Consider the following 21,630-nt stretch of genomic DNA (forward strand, 5'->3'; position numbering starts at 1 on the left):
CTAGATTTTAATTATTCTCACATATTAAAAATTATTTTATTCATAATAAAATTCCATTAGGTAAGACGTTTTCATGGACTTTATGTAGTGCCTAGCACAAGGCAAGATAAGTCTCTTCCTTGCCACTGTGAAGATATCATCAATGTTTTAACTGCCAACATGGCTTCCAAATTGGATCCTCACTTTCTAGCCTCCCTGGGAGTGGGTAAAACTCAAAAGACCTTTCCCATATGCACTGTTTTATGCACTATGTATACATTAGCTGGATCCCATTTTGTAAAAACTAAAGTAAAATTTAAATGTTAGAGGTGCCTGGTGGCTCAGTGGTTGAGCATCTGCCTTTGGCTCAGCTCATGATCCTGGGGTCCTGGGATCGAGTCCTGCATAGGGCTCCCTGCAGGGCATCTGCTTCTCCCTCTGTGTCTCTCATGAATAAATAAAATTTAAAAAAAAATTTAAATATTAATAAACAATAGCTAACTACTTAGCTATGTGCCAGGCCTACTACATTAAACCTTTTATAAAAAATACCTCATTTAATCCTTATCATACTTCTAGGACATAGATATCATCATCATTTGCATTTTATAAATAAAGAGACCAGCACAAAAAGCTTAATTATCTTGCTGAAGACTTTACAGCTAGGAAGTATATTTTCTGATTTTCTTCTTAAGTTCAGGTTTTTGTTCCCACTAACTAAAAAAATAAAATAAAATAAAGGCTTTGCTAAAACTAACATTTACATCTAATCCCAGAAAAAAAAAAATCACAATACTTTGCATTTTAATAAAGTTTTGCAACCATTCTGTAATTTCATTGAACACTCAAAACTGGAATTCTATTTATATTAAAAGTAATCTTTCTTTGCCACTACTGTGATTAGAATAAATTATTTTCTTAAGGACTTACTTGAGAGTAAGAGACTGAGAGAAAGAGAAAGAGTAAGCAAGAAGGACCTCAGGGGGGAGGGGCAGAGGGCGAGGGAGAGAGTCCGAAGCAGGCAAGGCACTGAGCTCTGAGCCCCTGACCACAACCTGAGCCAAAACAAGAGTTGGATGCCCAACCGTCGTCACCCAGGGGCCACCGAAGATTGGGACAAATTATTGAGCAATATTAAGCAATCAACTCTAAGGCTGACACTTCCCTAAATTAAGCAGTGGGACTTTGATATACATGACGAACTTAACAACCTTGGTTTGGCTGACAGCAAGGAACCGGAAGGTCCATGACAGACTGATTTGTAATCAGACATCTGCAGACTTCAGTCATCTACACAGTGCGCTTGACAGGAGTACTCAAGTGTTAACAATTGGTCCTCTCAGACCACAAGCTCTTGCATCTCCTTGAGTTTGCACATTCTGTATAATCTTCACTTACCAAGTCACTAAAAACAGTCTCTTTAGAGAAAACTCAATTTCCAAAGAAAGACAATACTTCTTCATAGTAATGTAACAGAAAAAAAATGAGCTAAGAAAGGGTTAATTATTAGCCAGAAAGGGGACAAATTAAGGAATTTTGGTTTAAAAAAATGGTTGAGCTTATGACATAAATAACAGCCACATTTTCTTTTCCTTTTTTAAAAAAGATTTATTTATTTATTCATGAGAGACACACACAGAGAGAGTGAGAGAAGAAAAGAGAGAGAGAGAGAGAGGCAGAGGGAGAAGCAAGCTCCATGCAGGGAGCCTGATGCGGGACTTGATCCTGGTACCCTGGGATCACGTCCTGAGCCAAAAGCAGACAGTCAACTGCTGAGCCACCCAGGGGTCCCAACAACCACAATTTCTACAACTTACCAAAAACATCTAGTAAGTACTCTAGCCAGAACAAAAATTACTCGTTAAATGAGATAAAACATCAAGAAAAATGGAATAGATTATAAAGCTATGTAACTATGCCAAGGATATGACTCTGAACAGAAGTGTGATTTAAAGAAAGCTAGGAAAAAAAATAAAGAAAGCTAGGGAACACAGGTACAAACACTTCTAGGAAATACAGGGATTTGGGTGGTATGAGGGGAATTACTGAACCAGCCTCATTAAGAATAAAAGAAAAAAAAAAGACTAAAGGCTGGTTAAAGCATTTCAAAAAGCAGTTTTCTTTGCTTAACAGGAAGTTTGAAAAAAAAAAAAAAGAAAAAGAAAAAAGAAAAAAAAAACCAGGAAGTTTGCAGGAATCTCTTACTCTAGAAAAGTTTTTTTTTTTTTTTTCCTAGAAAAGGTTTTTAAGGATGAACTTGTACTCAAAGACCAAATAAATGTTCCCTGGAAGACACAGTCTATGGGGTCATATCGACAAGTGTACTAGATATCCACAAACATCATCTTTCCTTTGATTCTGGAGCTCCAGATAAAGTCACGGTTAATAAGACTAGAGAAATAATGAAATGTGAAGTCATATAAATTTGTGAAGACTGGGGTAGTTACAAAAACAGGCTCATAGGTCAGAAGGTCTGAGGGTGCCTGGGAGGCTCAGTCTGTAAAGTGTGCAACTCTTGATCTTGGGATCATGAGTTCGAATCCTACATGTAGAGTTTACTTTAAAAAAAAAAAGTCAGAAAGTCTGGTTCAAATCTTGTTCCTCCCCTTCCAGCCTATGTAATTAAAATTATTAGGCTCCCTAAACCTCAGTTTTACAACTGAGATAACAAGCAACTATCTCAGGATTTGAATGTGAGGATTATGAGATAAAACATAAAAAGCAGTTAATATGGAATTTGGAATCACATTAAATATTTGATAAACACTGAGTATTATTCTCATTTTCTCTTTTTTTAATAGTCTCTACACCCAAGTTGGGGCTTTAACTCACAACCCAGAGATCAAGAGTTGCATGCTATACCAACTGAACCAGCCAAGCACTCCTCTTATTCTCATTTTCATTGAAGAATTGTTTTTTGTTTTAAAGATTTTATTTATTCTTTTTATGAGAGATACACAGAGAGAGGCACAGACACAGGCAGAAACAGAAGCAGGCTCCTTGCAGGGAGCCCGAAGTGAGACTCGATCCTGGGACCGGGATCATGCCCTGAGCCAAAAGGTAGACGCACAACCTCTGAGCTACCCAGGCATCCCTTCATTGAAGAATTGTAATAGGGTTGAAAAAGTATCCGTGTAGGGATGCCTGGGTGGCTCAGTGGTTGAGCGCCTGCCTTTGGCTCAGGTCATGAGCCCGGGATCTAGAATCGAGTTCCACATCAGGCTCCCTACCAGGAGCCTGCTTCTCCCTCTGCCTGTAGCTCTGCCCCTCTCTCTCAGTCTATGTCTGTCATGAATAAATAAATAAATCTTCCAAAAGAAAAAAAAAGTATTCCTGTAAAGAATTAGGAAGAGCCTGAACAGGTTACTTATTTCTAACTACACCATGTTTAGGGTGATACCGTAGAGTAGCTTCATTCTTATAAAAAATTACAAAGAGCCTGAAGGGGTGAGTTATTTTTTTTTTTTTAAGATTGTATCTATTTACTCATGAGAGACACATACAGAGAGAGAGAGAGAGAGAGGGGTAGAGACACAGGCAGAGGGAGAAGCAGGCTCCATGCAGGAAGCCCAACGTGGGACCCGATCTCAGAACTCCAGGATCACATCCTGGGCTGAAGGCGGTGCTAAACTGCAGAGCCACCCAGGCTTCCCGGGGTGACTTATTTCTAACTGTATCACTTATGAGGGAGATACTTTAAAACTGTCTACAGCATGATGCAGTAATCAGAAGAATAGTCCATAAAGTCAAACAGGACTGAGTTGATAGAGCTCTTTTCATTTAAGAGCTTTGTGTCTTTGGACAATTTATACAAGTTATGTGTACCTCAGTTTTCCTTCTGTAAAATGAGAAAACTTATAGTAGTTGTTTCATAGGACTACTGGGAAGAATACATGAGATGCTGCACACAAGGTTCTTAGCAGGATCTTGTTCCATCATAAGCAATAAATGTCTGCTATGTGATCCTAATCATCATCATCATAATTATTGTTATTAATTAACAATAATAACTCCCTGGACTATCCAAGCTCTAAATCTGTGATGTTGCTGTTATGACCAAGACAAGCTCCAAACCATACATAAATCAGAATATCTTCTATTTAATCAATTAATCATGTCCTAATCCAAAATGCTAGAACAATCTGACATTATAATCAGGTCTTTTAGAGTTATAAAAAAAAAAAAAGATAATCTCGGCAGCTAATAAGCCTTTTCATTTATTTCCACTTTAATATAATTTTTCTCAAAACTCCAAAGCTCACTGAAATTTGGTATATTAGTCTATTCCGTTCAAGTTAAAAATATAATAGAAGGGGTGCCTAGGTGGCTCAATCGGTTAAGTGTCTGCCTTCGGCTTAGGTCATGATCCAGGATCCTGGGGTTGAGTCCCACATCAGGCTCTCTGCTCCAAGGGGACCCTGTTTCACCCTCTGCTAATTTTACCTCAAGCTAATTTTAAGGATTTTCTGTATAGATTATTCATAATGTCAGGCCAAGAATTTAAATTATTTTAAGAGAGGCATTTAATTCTAATAAACCAACTATTGGAAAAATTCTGAAATGATCTGTTTTTCCTGTCAGAGATTTAAAAAACTGAAAAGGTATACCTCGGCCAGAAAATAAAAGTTTGGTTTAGTTTGCCACTCCCTCTGCTTGTGCTTTGTCAAATAAATAAAATCTAAAAAAAAACCCCAAAAACCAATAGAAATTAAAGTTATACAACATACCTCTTATTTCCTGGAATAATAATTTCATACAAATAAAACTAATGCCAGGAGGTGCTTTAGATACATTAGAAACTGTGCTATCAATATCAGACATGTCACATTAATTTTCCTTAAGTATTTCTATTGCAAAATTGAGAAAATACCACCGTATTTTTACAGCTAAATTCATTTGTATATCACCTGATTCTTCAGCTGGTTAAGTGTTTGTCTCAAACTATCTGTTGTTGTTTGGTTATTTTTAAAAAACTCAGCCACTGCTGTATTCAAAATTATTTTATAATCATCTTTGTTTACATCTTGTAGGCAGGCAAGGTGCTGTAGACAGGCATCGTAACTTCCAGCCTAAAACAAAAAACAGATAAAATTACATATCAGCTTTATTTTTATTTTTATTTTTTTAATTTTTATTTATTTATGGTAGCCACACACACACACAGAGAGAGAGAAAGAGGCAGAGACACAGGCAGAGGGAGAAGCAGGCTCCATGCACCGGGAGCCCGACGTGGGATTCGATCCCGGGTGTCCAGGATCACGCCCTGGGCCAAAGACAGGCACCAAACCGCTGCGCCACCTAGGGATCCCACATATCAGCTTTAAAACCATATATTCATTTCCAAATATATTTCACTCTTCATTTGAAAAACCCTTTCAAAAGACCTACAACAAAAGTAAAACAAAAGATTTACAGCTCTCCCAAATATACTAATTGAAGTCACTAGATGAAGTAATATTCTTATCAATTAAGCAATTGAGATATGTCAATCTCATCTTAATAAAGCTAGAAAAAAATTGTAGATATTTATATCCTAAGACTTAAACTCTACTATCAATATTTGTGTAAGACACTTAGACAAGGACGCCTGGGTGGCTCAGTGGTTGAGTGTCTGCCTTTGGCTCAAGGCATGATCCTGGAGTCCCGGGACTGGGTCCCACATTGAGCTTCCTGCATGGAGCCTGCTTGTCCCTCTGCCTATGTCTCTGCCTTTCTCTTTCTGCGTATCTCTCATGAATAAATAAATAAAATTTAAAAAAAAAAAAAAACAACAACACATACACAGACACAGATATATACCTATATATGTATAAACAACATGATTTATATACACACATACGTATGTATATAGGTATATAATGCTAGTAAGGTATAAAAGCTGAGACTAGTGAAGAAAGGTAATGTGATTAATTATTCAAAATTTTAATTTCCAGTAAATACACTTTGAATACCCAAGTATCAAATTCTTCTGCTTACATGTACCTAACCTGATAATCAAGTAAGGTTTTTTTTTCCATATCATTTAATGTCAGAAAAGGTAGTTTTGACAAGAAATCTTTGGGGTTTCATTTTAAAGCATAGTCAAGATAAAAAATTGAACAAAACAGTGAACTGAAAAGACTGACCCACATATTTACAAGTCTAAGTTTTTAAGACTTAAAAACAACACTGTAAGAGTTAAAACATGTTTATGAAAACACAAAAACTTGGTAATGGCTCAAATTACTCCCATTCCTTTTACCATATTTAAACTCTAATTTTTTAAATGTTAAAACTAAACCTACTATCTAAACTAAATTCTTGAATTATTACAGAATAAAAATTATAAATTTAAGAATTAATTGTGAAAAGATTCATATTCGACAGATCCTAAACATGGAGCAGATGGAAAGAAGAAACTACTGCTTACTGTAAAAGCTTGGAAAGCACTGGTAGACAACTCTTTCTCTTGATCAGTGATCCCAGAGGACTGACTTGTCCCTTCATGTTTCTCTGCTCCCTGGTCTGCAAGCACACAAGTTTTACAGTTGTTTAGAAATAAAGCTAAAAGAAAAAAAAAAGAAAAAGAAAAAAAGAAAAGAAAAGAAAAGAGAGAGAAAGAGAGAAAGAGAGAAAGAGAGAAAGAGAGAAAGAGAGAAAGAAAGAAAGAAAGAAAGAAAGAAAGAAAGAAAGAAAGAAAAAAGAAAAAGTAAGTTATAAAGAAAAAGTAAGTTATACAGCGAACGTCCCCTAGTTTTCTTCTTGTCTTCTTCCTGATGAAGTTGCCACAGTTAGGGTTCTCTCAAATAATGGTATATTAGTGTTACACGTGAGTTAGAAGCCACTCCTTCAAAAACGTAAAAAAAAAAATGTTTCTCTTAGCTATGGTCAGGCACAATGAACACCCACATTTATGTAAAGATTTACATTTATGTGAAGATTACAACTCAGTCCATCAGGACATCTGGGCTCAGACTGTTGTGTTCGCTTAAAAATATTAGATCTGCTCCCCAGCAATATACTAATGTCCTACATATTCAAGAAACTATGCCAGGCTTTGGAGACAAAAGGAGATTATAAGTGTATATACAATACTTTAATAAAAAAGTTTATGATCCAGTTTATAATCTAGTAACATTAAACAATTAGAAAACTACACAAGAACTCCTAGTTAATTTCTAGGCCAAGAATACTTTCATAGGCTTAGAAATCCAAAAGCCAAGGTTAACACGTTTAAAAAGCTTCCTGAAGGGACACCTGGGTGGTTCAGTGGTTGAGCATCTGCCTTCAACTCAGGTTGTGATTTCGGGGTCCTGGAATCGAGTTCTGCATCTGGTTCCCCACAGGGAGCCTAATTCTCCTTCTGCCTATTGTCTCTGCCTCTCTTCACTTCCCATGAATAAATAAATAAAATCTTAAAAAAAAAAAAAAGAATGTATATGGATACTTAATCGTGTTAAGGAAGGACATTTATTTACTTTAAAAAAATTTTTTTAAAGATTTTATTTATTCGTGAGAGACACAGAGAGAGAGAGGCAGAGACATAGGCAGAGGGAGAAGCAGGCTCCAGGCAGAGAGCCTGATGTGGAACTCGATCCCAGGACTGTGGGATCACGACCTGAGCTGAAGGCAGCTCCTCAACCGCTGAGCCACCCAGGCGTCCCTCTATATGCATTCTAAGATTAATGATTCCTGCCCTAGAATTTGGTATTTTCAAAATTAGGTATTTTTTATTTGAGAACCAAATTCCAAAAAAAACATAAAAATCTCTGCTAAATCAAGTCTAAAACTACGTGGGTATAATACTTTTATTTATTTTTTAAAAGATTTTATTTATTTATTCATGAGAGACACAGAGAGAGGGAGAGGCAGAGACCCGGCAGAGGGAGAAGCAGGGTCCATGCAGGGAGCCCGACGCGGGACTCAATCCCGGGACTCGAGGATGATGCCCTGGGCTGAAGTCGGCACTAAACCGCTCAGCCACCCGGGCTGCCCTGTACAATACTTTTAACCGTTCTGACAAATGCTTCAAAAAAAAAAAAAAAAAAGTTTTCTGGGGCATCTGAATGGCTTGGTTGAACATCTGACTCTTGGATTTCAGCTCAGGTTATGATCTCCAAGTTGTGGGATCAAGCCCCTCATCCAGCTCCATGCTTAGCGGGGAGTCTGCGGGAGATTCCCTCCCTCTCTCTAAATGAATAAATAAATTTTAAAAAAGAAACCTTTCTCTTTCACAAAAGAAGAAACATCATCGATCCCAACATCTGGGAGCACAATTCAGTCAAATGATCTCATTTCTTCTGGTTTCTCTTTCTTAACTAAGCCTTCTTTACATACTGTGGTAGATAATTTATTGGGAGATGAGCTGACAGAAATCTTTCTTTTCCTTGGGATTTGGGGTCTCAACGTCAGGTAAGTGACAAGAACCTAAACCACGAAATCACTTTCTAGAGACAACACAACACTTATCTAGTTTTCACAAACTTTGAAGTTTGCTCTGTAAAATTACATAGCAGTAGCCTTAAAACATAGTTCCCATTCTACAGTAAGAAACATACCTGAGTTTTTAATTCTTTTTTTAAAGGAAAGGAGAAAAAGTGAATTATAAAAGTTAGTAAGAATAATTACTTCCAGGTAACCACATCTACAAAGCCAGTAAGAAAGCAGCATCTAGTGCATCAAAGACCATAAAAAATTTTAAATCCTTTAAAATCTTTCACCCTTTTCACATTTATTCAATGCAGTAATAATAATAATTAAGACTTTGGGAATGGGAATAGCAGGGTGGGGAGGAAAGTGACAGCACCTTGAGAAGGTATAGACAGCTATAATGCTATAGATTATTTTAACTTCATTTAATCTCAAATTAATCATGTTATTTCTTGCTTTTCCCTGAGATACTGAACTCAAAATATAAATTGTACTTACTCTAGATCAGTCTTTAGGGGCACCTGGGTGGCTCAGTGGTTGAGCATCTGCCTTCAGCTCAGGTCGTGATCCTGGGGTCCTGGGATCCAGTCTCAGATCGGGCTACCTGCAGGGAGCCTGCTTGTCCCTCTGCCTATTCTCTCTCTCTGTGTCTCTTATGAATAAATAAATAAAATCTTTAAAAAGGGACACCTGGGTGGCTCAGCAGTTGAGCTCCTGCCTTTGGCCCAGGGTGTGATCCTGGAGTCCCGGGACCGAGTCCCACATCGGGCTCCCTGCACAGACCCTGCTTCTCTCAGTATGTCTCTGCCTCTCTGTGTGTCTCTCATGAATAAATAAATAAAATCTTAAAAAAAATATCAGTCTTTAGAAACTATCCTCTACAATTTATAAGTATTTCCCACTTAGAAAACCTTCTTTTGATTTAAAAAAACCACCAATCAGGGGTCCCTGGGTGGCTCAGTGGTTTAGCTCTTGCCTTTGGCCCAGGGCGTGATCCTGGAGTCCTGGGATCGATCCCCACATTGGGCTACCTGCATGGAGCCTGCTTTTCCCTTTGTCTGTGTCTCTGCCTCTCTCTCTCTGTCTCTCACATGATTAATAAACAAAATCTTAAAAAAAAAAAAATAAACCACCAATCAATTTCTCTATTAATTTTTTGGATCCTTTTGTTCTCCAACCCCTCCCCCAATTTTCAATTTAGAAAATTGTCATATGTACAGAAAAGCTGAAAGAATATGCAATGAACACCCAAGGGTGCCTGCTGGTGTAGTCAGTCAGCTGAATGTCCAACTCTGGGTTTTGGCTCAGATTGTGATCTAGGGTCATGATATTCAGCCCCACATCAGGCTCCCCAGAGTCTGCTTAAAATTCTCTCTCTCTCCCTCTGCCCCTCCTGCTCATGCTCTCTCTCTCAAATAAAATAAATCTTAAAAAAAAAAAAAGAATATACAATGAATACCCATATTGTCTTCACCTAGATTGTTTTTTTATGTTAAGCTTTTTAAGATAACTGTCAATTCACATGCAGCTGTAAGAAATAATTTTGAGGGGCACCTGGGTGGTTCAGTCGGTTGAGCATTCCATTCTTGATTTCAGCTCAGATCATGATCTCAGGGGTCATGAGACTGAGCCCCATGCCAGATGGCTCCACACTAAGTGGGATGTTGGCTTCTTTCCCTTTGCTCCTCCCCCTGCACTTGAATGTGCATTCTCTTTCTCTCTAAAATCAATAAAAGTCTTCAAAAAAAATTAGGGAAAAAAATAATGTTGAGAGATTCTTTGTATCCTTTACCCAGTTTCCCCCTATAGTAACGTCCTCCAAAACCATAGTATGGTATCACAACCAGGATTCTAACAACGATATGGCCAAGAAACACAAATTTCCATCAACAGAAGTATCCTTCCTTTTAATTTTTTAAAAAGATTTTTTAAAATTTATTCATGAGAGACACAAAGACATAGGCAGGAGAAGCATGCTCCATGCAGGAGCCCAATGTAGGACTCGATCCTGAACTCTGGGATCACGTCCTGAGCTGAAGGCAGATGCTCAACTACTGAGCCACCCAGGTGTCCCAGTATCCTTTCTTTTATACTTCATAGCCACACTCACTTCCTCTCTGCCTCTCTACCCCTAGCAACCACTGATTTGTCGCTCTCCATTTAAACAGTCATTTCAAGAGCGTTATGTAAATGAAGATTCATAATTTTTAACATTTTGCCACATTACTCATTACTTATTTCTTTCACTGAATCATTTGAAAGTAATATGACATTTAACTCCCCTACTTCAACATGCCTCTCCTATTATTTAAAGATATTCTCCTACATAACCAAAATAAAATCAGACTAAGAAAGGTAATAATAATTCAATAGTATCATCTAACAAATTGTCCACTAATTTCCATTCAAATTTCCCTGATGGTTCTAAGACATGTCTTTTAACTTTATTTTTCCTTCCCAATCCAGGGACCAATCAAGGCTTACAAATTTCCTTAAATAGCTTTCATTTATTTTAGTCTAGAACACCATCTTTTTTTGCTTATCAAGTCACTAACGGTTTTATTTATTTTGTTCTTGGGTTTTTAAATTTTTTTAGATTTTATTTGACAGCAAGAGAGAGAGCACCAGCAGGGAAAGTGGGAGGCGGGGAGGGGAGAGGGGAAGAGGAGAAGCAGGCTGCCCACTGAGCAAGCAGCCAGCTCAATGCAGGCCCTGATTCCAGGACCCTGGGATCATGACCCTAGACCAAGGGAGATGCTTAGAAGGGAGATGCTTAATCCACTGAGCCACCCAGACACCCCTCTAACTGTTTTAAAAAGTCTAAGCTAGTTACCTCATAGAATGTTTCATATTCTAGGGTAGCCCGGGTGGCTCAGTGGTTTGGTGCCGCCTTCAGCCCAGGGCCTGATCCTGGAGACCCGGGATCGAGTCCCATGTTGGGCTCCCTGCGTGGAGCCTACTTCTTCCTCTGCCTGTGTCTCTGCCAATCTCTCTCTCTCTCTCTCTCTCTCGAATAAATAAAATAAATCTTAAAAAAATGTTTCATATTCTGGGTTTATCTGTTTCTTCATGCATAAAGTCTAACATTTATGGCAAGAATATTATGTAGGTGATATGAATATTAGTCTTTTTTAAATATTAGTCATTTTTAATATTAATACTTTAAGTTGGTTTAAAAATCTGCCTTTCATTTTAAAAAGGTGACTTTTATGTTTCAATATCTCCCAAAGAATATTCCGGGCTTTTTTAGTTTTACTTACCAACAAAAGCTCCATGCATCCATCAATAATGGAATACCAATAAAAAGAAATATGACCACTGCAAAGTATGATGCAATGGGCTGCAAACATAGGCATGCAAGGGTGATGCCACTATTTATGACTCAGAATAAAGAAGTCTTTAGACTATCAAAGTCTCGTGATATTTGAATTTCTTATTTATAACAGGGACTTTTTTTTTTTCCAGATAGAATTGTTACTTCCGCCTGGAATCCAAAGACCTCCAAAGCTCAAAGACAGGTGCAAAATGGGGATAAGAATACATTTTTTAGAGTTATTGGGAGGCTTTATTAAGAATATATGTGAAGTGACTGAAATGTATCTGGCAGATTAAGTCCCCATATGTAGCATAATAGTACAGAATTTATTATTTTCAACATACAGATGGGACCAGGTAGCACAGTGAGATGGAGACAATACCTGGAATTGATATAAGATGGCAAAAACTCTAGAGCCGCCTCTGAAATTAAAAGGATTATGTAGAAGTGGAACTGGGGCAAACGTCAGTTTCTCTGTTTACTAAAATGAGCAGCTCTATTAGGTGACTTCTAGAGTGCCCTCCAACTCAGAAATTCAGTAACCTCAAACAAGTTTAGAGAAATAGCTATGTTTGTTCACAAAACAACACTTATATTCAACTAAAGTATCAATGGAAGACGAATTTCCACATGGGGGGAAAAGGCAGATAATCTCATCCTCCAAATTTACTATTCAATAATTCCTACAACTACTACCATTACCACCACCCCAAGTGTCTCAGAAGACATTGTTCACTCCTTAACTCTGGCCATGCAGAAACACACAACATTTGCCGGGAATTGTTTTGTTTTGTTTTAACTATGATAGCTTGGCTTGTACATAATAAATCCAAGCCATGCATTCAATTAATAAATAACTCAGAGACCACTATGGGTCAAGCACTGTTCTAAGCGCTAGGGATGTAAACATGAACCACACAGACAAGATTCCAGCACTTGTGAAACTCAAAGACTCCTTGGGGAGATAGGATGCAAATATACAATTCCAGATGTGAATAATGTTATGACAATAACAAGGGTGTGTGAAAGAGGAGTGGGGATGGGAGGTGAGTTTGAACCTAAATCAGAAGTCAGGGATGGGAAGTCCTGAGGAAACAGGGCTCCAAATGTAAACTGCTTGCAGCTTTTAATTTTAAACATCCATCATTCTTTCTAGCCCCTACTATGCCAGGTTCTAGCTTGAGAAACTATCTGTTTCTCCATCTTACACTAACCTGCAATTTCTGCCTAACTGTAACAATAGCAGCTAACATTTATTGAGCACTCACTCTGTGTTACGTATTGTAAGCACTTCAAATAGGTTAACTCATTTAATCTTCAAATCAATCCTTCAGGAGCCTAGTGACTGCTTCTGGGTCTGTGAGGAGTCATTAAGCTCTATTTACATTCATGATGTGGGCTTTTGTTGTTGTTGTTAACATTCCAAATATATATAAAATTATGGAACACTTCATGAATTTGCATATATCATCCTCACACAGGAATTGTGCTAATCTTCTCTATATCATTCCAGTGTTAATACATGTGCTGCTGAAACAAGCATGACGTGAACATTTCTGATAACTATCTAGAAATCTATAGTCCAGGAGCATTTCAAAGAACCAGTCCTCCACAGAGCTGACTCTGGGAGTCCTGGATTGGCACATGGCAGTCAGTAAAGACTTCCAACTTCCCTCTCTCAAGAGGGAAACACGGTGCCATGAAAGCAGTACAAGCCTTGGAATCAGTCACATCTTTGGTCTGGTCTCCCCTTGGCCACCTAACTCTCTGCCTGGAGATGGGAAATACATATTAGCTCCCTTCCCCTTTCCTTTTGACAGAACAACTAACGATTCTTACAGTTTCTTAAAAAATATATACTTATTTCTGCACTTTAAACATACAACTTGGGACTCCTGGGTAGCTCAGCGATTGAGCATCTGCCTTTGGCTCAGGGTGTGATCCCGGGGTCCTGGGATCGAGTCCTGCATTGGGCTCCCTGTGGGGAGCCTGCTTCTCCCTCGGTCTATGTCTCTGCCTGTCTCTCATGAATGAATAAAATCTTTAAATAAAATAAAAATAAAATGTCTAAAAAAGAAAGTAAGAAAAAATATACAATTTAACAATGAAATTAGACTTAGTATGACTTGATTATGGAATAGCTCTTAGATTACTGTGAAATCCCTGGTAGACTACATGTTCTTTTGAGAAACCACTTAACACCAAGAACAAAATATAACTTGTGCTTAAGTGAACTTATCAAAGACTTAAATCTGCTCTACAAAAAAATGGTATTTTGGTATTAAAGTTAGTAGATAAGGAGTGCCTGGCTGGCTCAGTCAGAAGACCATGCGACTCTTGATCTCAGGGTCATGAATTTGAGCCCCACACTGGGTGCAGAGATTACTTAAATATATAATACTTTAAAAACATAAAATAAATGAAAAAAGTTAGCAGATAAATTAGTATTTCATTTCCACTTCAGTATACAGATAAATAAGAATTGAGTCCTAATAGGGAGGAGGAAAACTAAGTTTATTAGAGGAAGTTTAAAAGGACACTGTTAGGGGCATCTGGCTGGCCCAGGCAGTGGAACATGCAACTCTTCATCTTGGGGTTGTAGGTTCAAGCCCCTCGTTGGGTATAGAGATTACTTAAAACATGAAAAAAAAATTTTTTTTTAAAGGACACTCAAACAGCCTTTTCTTTAGAAAGCCAGGTGACATACATACATACATAATTTATTTTAAAAAATAAATAAAAATTTTTAAAAAGCCCAGTGATGAGTTATCATTAACCTATTTAAACACAACACATCTATTCTGCAAAACTTTCAGGTGTATAATAAGAGTAAGGACCAATTACTTTTATTTATTTATTATTATTTTAAGATTTTATTTTGGGGGCACCTGGCTGGCTCAGTTGGTAGAGTGTGTGCTTCTTGGTCTTGAGGTTGTGAGTTCAAGCCTCACATTGGGTATAGAAATTACTTAAAAATAAAATCTTTATTATTTTATTTTTTCCTTATATTATTTTATTTTTTAATAGTAAAACTGTTTTTTTTTTAATTTTTATTTATTTATTTTAAAAAAGATTTTATTTATTTATTCATGAGAGACACACAGAGAGAGGCAGAGGGAGAAGCAGGCTCCATGCAAGGAGCCTGATGGGGCACTTGATTCTGGGACTCCAGGATAACACCCTGAGCTGAAGGCAGGTGCCCAACCGCTGAGCCACCCAGGCATCCCTATTTAATTATTTTAAATTCTATTTTCTTTTAAAAGATGTTATTTGAGAGAGAGGGAGAGAGAGAGCGAGAGCGAGCATGTGAGCAGGGGAAGAACAGAGGGAGAGAGACAACCAGACCCTGCCCTGAGTGTGAAGTCCTATGTGGGGCTCGATCCCATAACTCTGAGATTATGACCTGAACCAAAACTAACAGCTGGATGTTTAATAGACTAAGACACCGGGGTGCCCCAGATTTTATTTTTCAAGTAATCTCTACTTAACGTGGAGCTTGAATTCACGACCCTGAGAGCAAGAGTTGCATGCTCTACTGACTGAGCCAGCCAGGTGCCCCAGAGCCAATTACCTGTAAATGTGTAAAAATGGGACATAGGATTTTGGGACCAGAAAGTGAAGAGTGTGTTCAGAGTGAAGCATAACCCTCAAACGCATGTACAACTGTCATACAATTTTAACAATGAACACACTTTAAAAATGTTTAGGAAACCCAAAATGTTTACTACATTTATTTTCCTCATAAGGAAGTACATACACTAAATTTAAAACAAATGTCAAAATTTCTTAGTTTGCCATCAAGCTACCTCCATACCTTCTTCTAAAATATACCCTCTCTAGGTTACAGTCTTTAATAGGACTTCTGGGCCCAACTGCCGAAGAGTGATTTATAAATACTTCAAAGCAACGGGAAATAACGCAATAATTCATCAACGCACTGAAGAGTTTAAGCTTCTACTTTCCATCATTATCCTCCAGGAATTGTAAAAGTCCCCTACAATCTTCCTGGGAAAGAGAGAAGCCAACTTTAAGATAAATAAATAAACCAGACTCTAAGGCTTACAAGAGACTCTGAAATTCCCATTTCTAGACATTTCAGAGAACTGAGCTCAAGAATTAGCCTTTTACAAGTTAATCAACCATTATTTTATCTGCATTTTTTACTTCAAAGTAAAACTTTAAAACAAAAGCACTCCCATGGGATTACTATTTTCTTTGTTATCTTTCTGTACTTTTCGAGTTTTCTGTAAGGGATAAGTGTTATTTTCATAATCAGTTTCTAAAACATTATTTGTAACTTCTGAGTTCTTACCAGAAAGAGCCTGCACATAATTCCACAATGTGTCTTTATTTGTCCAAAAGTAGTCTCCATTGCCAATTGTAAGAGTGTATGGCCGTTCATCCATTAGCTTGACTTTCCTTCTACTCTGGCTTAATGAACATGGTTGACCTTCCAGGCATACAGAGCTCTTAGGCACACAAACCTTGACACCCTTTAAACCAATAGGCTTCATTTTGAACCAAACAATTTTCTTTAGGTTTGAACTAAGTAGAAAAGAAATACGCTGCTTTTCCAAAACTGAAAGAAGTCAGTTAACTGAAAGCACAGACACATTCCAATACAGAATGTTAACAACTGAAATCTGATTGGAGGAGGGTCTTCCACACAAAGTACACTTTTAAAAATACAGCTCCAATGATGTTCAAGAAAGACATTTTTCCCCCAAAGGAATAAGGAATGTTAAGGCCTAAGAAAACCTACCAGTAAGGTCACAACGTAGTGTTGATGCCTTTGTGAAGGTAAGTTTAAAAAAAAAAAAAAAAAAAAAGCAGCATGCCGGTGCACCTGGGTGGCTCAGTGGCTGAGCAACTTCCTTTGGCTCAGGTCATGATCCTGGAGTCCTGGGATTGAGTCCCACTCAGGCTCCCCATAGGGAGCTCACTTCTCCCTCTGCCTATGTCTCTGCCTCTCTCTCTCATGAATGAATAAAATAGAATTAAAAAAAAAAAAATAAAGGATGCCAGTTCAAAGAAAAATAATTCAGGTTTGCCGAAGTCACCATACAGCTGAAGTTCACAAATCTCACATGTGGTTTTCTATCACTTGGACAAGTGTCTCTGACTTATCAAAATCCTACATATACCAGCTGATTACTACAAAGCTTAGAGAAATATGTGACCAGCAATGCCTGACTTGAGTACCTTGTCCATGAAAAATAGTCAAATAAATCATCCTAAAACACTGTTGGTATTTCCTTGGTCAAAAATGAAAGTTTCACGTTACTTTTATAGTTATATAGGGACACAGACCTTGTAAATCTCCCACTGCCCCTTTGATCTTTGTCTTTGGTTGGTCTCCCATCAACGCCTCCTCTACAATTTGATTGAAATACAAATCAGGGTGTGAGAACTGCTGGTAGATCAGTCACTGAGAAGCCACACAATCCAGAAACACAGGTTACTTTGTTACTCATGGAGTCTTTACCAATTGGAAACAGGGAATGGGAGGAAACTGGACAGATAAATTATCCCTTTTTTCTCTCTCATATGGACTATTCTGAAGTAGTTTCTCCTTGAAACCCTTTCAGAAAAATCGCTTATGCAAGTGACCTGCTCTGCCTCTTGGCTCAAGGTGAAACAGGAGCCAGGTATGTAATATACTACACCTTCCTTTCTTCTCTCACTTCTACTGTGCCTTTGTACCTTTCAAATAAAAAGCACTTTACCTGGGCTCTGCTTCTCAGAGATGAGCTAAAACATACACTTTACCTCAGTTGATACACCCAAGCTACAACTCTATGAGGTAAATAAATTAAGATGCTATTGGGGGCACCTAAGTGGCCCAGCTGGTTGAACATCCAACTCTCAGTTTCAGCTCAGGTCATGATCTTGCAGTTGTAGGATTGAGCCCCATGTCATGCTCCATGCAGAGTCTGCTTCAGATTCTTTCTCCCTCTTTCTCTTAAACAAATAAATAAAATCTTGAAAATAAAACTTTTTTTTAAGGTTTTATTTATTTATTCATCAGAGAGAGGCAGAGACACGGGCAGAGGGAGAAGCAGGCTCCATGCAGGGAGCCTGACGTGGGACTGGATCCTGGGACTCCAGGATCAGGCTCTGAGTCGAAGGCAGGCACTAAACCACTGAGCCACCCAGGGATCCCCTTGAAAATAAAGCTTAAAAAAAAAAAGCTATTAGTAAATTAGGCTGGCCCAGATGGTAGTGTGTACAACTCTTGGTCTCGGGGTTGTTAAGTTTGAGCCCCACATCAGGTGTAGAGGTTACTTACAAAAAAAAAAGGTTAGAAAACTGTTAGGATGCCTATTTTACAAATGAAGAAACTGAGGTTCAACTAAGAACCTTTCCTAAGGAACAAGTTTTTCTGCTCACCTACTACACCCAATCAGTCACAAATTCTGCCAGTTTCACTCCTTAAACATTTCTCTTTTCTGCCTCTCCTCACCATCCTACCACTTACGCCAAAGTTAATATTATCCTAGATTTAAAAAAAATTAGGGCCTGACATTATGTCATTTTAATCCTTTACTAATGCTGAGACATAGATACTGTTATCATTCTCGTTCTACACAGAGGAAAGCTGAGGCTTAAAAGGTCTTAAAATTTAACCAAGGGGCACCTGGCTGGCTCAGCTGGTTAAGCATCTCACTCATTTATATATGAGAGAGAGAAAGAGAGAGAGAGAGAGAGAGAGAGAGAGTGTGTGTGTGTGTGTGTGTGTGTGTGTGTGTGTGTAGGAGAGCGGGACAAAGGGAGAATCTCAAGGAGACGCCCTGCTGAGCATAGAGCCCCACAGGGGCCTGATCTCGCGACCCTGAAATCATGACCTGAGCGGACGGAAATCAAGAAACCACTTAACCAACTGAGCCACCCAGGTGCCCCAAATGTCTGACTCTTGATTTCAGCTCAGGTCTTGATCATAAGCGTCCCTGTTTGTTTGTTTGTTTTTTTCAGAGATTTTATTTATTTATTCATGAGAGACAGAGAGAGGCAGAGACATAGGCAGAGGGAGAAGCAGGCTCCCTGCAGGAAGCCTGATGCAGGACTCAATCCCAAGACCCTGAGATCACGACCTGAGCCAAACAGGTACCCCGTTTACATGTTTTTTTTTTTTTTTTCCGTTTACATGTTAATCTGTGTTTCATACCATAAGATTCATGACTAAAGAGATTGTTAGTGCCTGGCAAAGCAGGCCACGGGTAAATATTTACTGAATAAATTAATAGCACAACATGAGCTGGCTTTAGCTCTTCTCTGGGCTTCCAGTCTTGTTGCACTTAAATCTACCCCTCCCACACGGTGATCACTTACTTTCTTACCTTAATTAAGAATAAGCACACAATACCCTCCAGGACAGGGAACTGAGCCCAGGAGCTCAGAGATGAAGCAGCATATAAACAGACTTCGAGGAGAGTGTTTACCAGATAGAGAAGAGAAAGGAGGGCATTACTACTCAGCAGCTCAAAAGTACACAATGCTTTTGAAGAGAGTCATTTCTGGTGTGAAGAGCTAGGTGTGTCGATATAGAAACATCAGCCGGAAACAGACCAAGAAGTTTCACAAATAGCATTTAGGAGTGAGGGTTTGAGGCACACAAGATGGTACAATCTTAGGAAGTTTATAGGCACGGGAATGATATGTTCCAATTAGTGTTTTAGAAATAAAAAGACAGCAGTGAAAAAAAAAAATGGGCTGGATAGGAAGAGAACCAAACAGCAGTCAGAAAGCTGCTTAATGCGAAACAGACCACATTAAGAGATAAAGGCTAGAATCACAGCAGGTGAAATGGGGATGGACAGGAGAGATTCAAGGGAGCCACATTAAACAGTCATCTACTTAACACAAATTTAACATTACCTAGTTAAGAAGTTTCCTACAATATGGCCAATAAGCTTCAACCAAAGACACAGCCCCAAATAACTCTGGACCTTATTCCTCCACTATACGTATTAGATAGCTATGTTACATGGCAATATTACATATGTACTACCAATGGATGTGCCACTATGATAGGTCTGTCTCTCTCAGACTGAGCAGCTGGTCCTCAAAGGCAGGGAGTGTGTCATATCCAATTCTTGAACATCCAAGGCAGTGCCTGGTACTCAATCTCTGAGTGAATCAACAGGTAGAAGAATGCTCTTTGACAGGTAGGACTTGAAAACTAGGAGGGCTTTCGGCCTAAAAAGGTTATTCCAGGCAAGTGCAATGATATGGTTAAGTAAACCTGGGGAAACAGAGACACTGCCTTCAGTTAGGAAGATGTGGGTCCCTTGATCCAGCCTTGGACAAATCATGCTTATTTCCTCCTACCTGGAACATTCTCCTTATCCATTCCACCCCATTCCATATGGCTCACTCCTTCACTTCATGCGGTATCTGCTCAGATAGCAGCACCTCAGCAGAGGCTTTCTGTGACCAGCCTACCTAAAATTCTACAGCATACTCCATCATCATCGCTTTGTAAACCTTTCCTCTATTGTTTTTCTTCTCGGATTACCGATGAGACCTTTCAACAATTTCATTCATCTGCACCTATCTTAGGACTAGCTCACTTTCACTTCAAATCAAGTCCATCTGTCAGTTCTCGAGATCAAAACCTACAGAGTATTACTGAGACTCTCCTTTCTTTCTTTAAAATTTTACTGTAAAAAGTCTCAAGTGTTGACTGCTTGTAAGATCTGCCAGTTAAGTTCCCCCAACATAACTTATGCCACCGAGAACATTAATTTCTTTACAGGACACCGTAGGCGGACCGTCCCAGAGGCAGGCAGGAAAGAACTGTACATAACGTAATGGAGAAGATTCTAGGAATGGGCCAGTAAGTAATCCGTAAAGAAAATAATCGAAATTAAATTAATTAACCGTGAGGAACTAGGAGAGAATGGGTTGTCAACGCAAGGTATTACAGAGCACACAACGACGAGAGACACTCTAATCTTAGGTCTACTGGCGCAGTTAGGTAGTCTTCTCAAAGCTACCTTCACAGTCCGTCGCTGACCACAGGCAGGGTCCTGTGCGGCCAAGGAGCCCGGGCGAGTCCCATCCTGAGCCAGGGGACACGAGGCAGCTGCGCGCTCGGGCCCCACGGCGAACTTTCCACGTTCTGCTTCCCCCCTGGAACCCCGAAGAGCCTGTGAAGTGGCTGGTGAACTTAAGTCAGATATTCTGCAGACGGGGGCAAAGGCGATCGCTAGCGGCTTCATACTGCACTTAAGTAAAAACCTCTCGGATCTGGGCTGAAAGGCTCACACGTGGGACGGCTGCACGTCCAAACGACAGTCGCCCCGGGGTCCCCGCCGACTCCGCGCCAGGGCCAACCCACCCCGGGGTCCCACCCGCATCAGCGCCCGGCCGCGGGCGCCTCACCTGCGGGCTTGTCTGCAGCCATCTTCCTACCCCAGTTCAGGTTCTTCCCCGCAGGTGGCGTGGCCTCGGGTCCAGCCGCCCAGCCGGCTCCGGGCCCGGGCTTCGGAAAACCAGTCCACCCCGGCTCCGGACCCCCGGGGTCCGGCCGAGGAGCGGGCAAGGCGGCGCGCTGAGGAAGTGACGAAGGCTAGTTCGCGTCGTCTAGCAACAAGAGGCGGCGACCCCTGCCGGGGAGGCCCACCGGATCCCGCCAGGCGCGCCTTCCGGGCCGTGGCATCCCTGGACGCACCACTTCCGGGGGCCGCCGCGGGTGTGGGAACGGAGCCCGGCCACGCCCCACGCTGCGTCCCGGGGCGCCCCGCCCCCTACGGCGTGTGCGTGCAGGCGGCGTGCACGCGCCCGACCCGCTGCTCACGTGGCCGCTGGGGGCGGGGGGCGGGGGGTCTGCGCTCGGTCACCTCTCACCGCGCTTAAAATTCCCCAGTGTCTGGGTTTCCCTCCTGCATTTTACGTGGGATCACGGTAATGCCGCCTGGCCCCCG

The 21,630-nt window shown here is 39.9% G+C and overlaps 1 protein-coding gene and 1 non-coding gene across 7 annotated transcripts in view; both read right to left on the reverse strand.

The window, feature by feature from the left end:
- CNOT10 (CCR4-NOT transcription complex subunit 10) overlaps window positions 1–21,390 on the reverse strand; it is a 76,268-nt gene extending 54,878 nt beyond the window's left edge. For 4 of the 6 annotated variants that reach the window (XM_041734459.1, XM_041734456.1, XM_041734455.1 and 1 more), the window contains exons 1-3: window positions 21,089–21,390; window positions 6,389–6,522; window positions 4,887–5,048 (exon numbers count right to left, since the gene is read on the reverse strand). In XM_041734459.1, coding sequence (XP_041590393.1) covers window positions 4,887–5,048; window positions 6,389–6,522; window positions 21,089–21,110 — 318 coding nt within the window. In that variant the 5' untranslated portion in view covers window positions 21,111–21,390. Of the gene's footprint in view, window positions 1–4,886; window positions 5,049–6,388; window positions 6,523–16,016; window positions 16,341–21,088 lie in introns of those variants that run through there. The other 2 variants (XM_041734458.1, XM_041734460.1) reach the window with 2 other exon arrangements.
- On the reverse strand, window positions 13,139–13,247 carry LOC121479196. The gene has a single exon (XR_005984696.1). It is a non-coding gene; the product is annotated as a U6 spliceosomal RNA (small nuclear RNA).
- Window positions 21,391–21,630: the final 240 nt, after the last annotated feature.

Source organism: Vulpes lagopus, chromosome 19, assembly GCF_018345385.1.
Source record: "Vulpes lagopus strain Blue_001 chromosome 19, ASM1834538v1, whole genome shotgun sequence".
In the NCBI taxonomy this organism is placed as follows: domain Eukaryota; kingdom Metazoa; phylum Chordata; class Mammalia; order Carnivora; family Canidae; genus Vulpes; species Vulpes lagopus.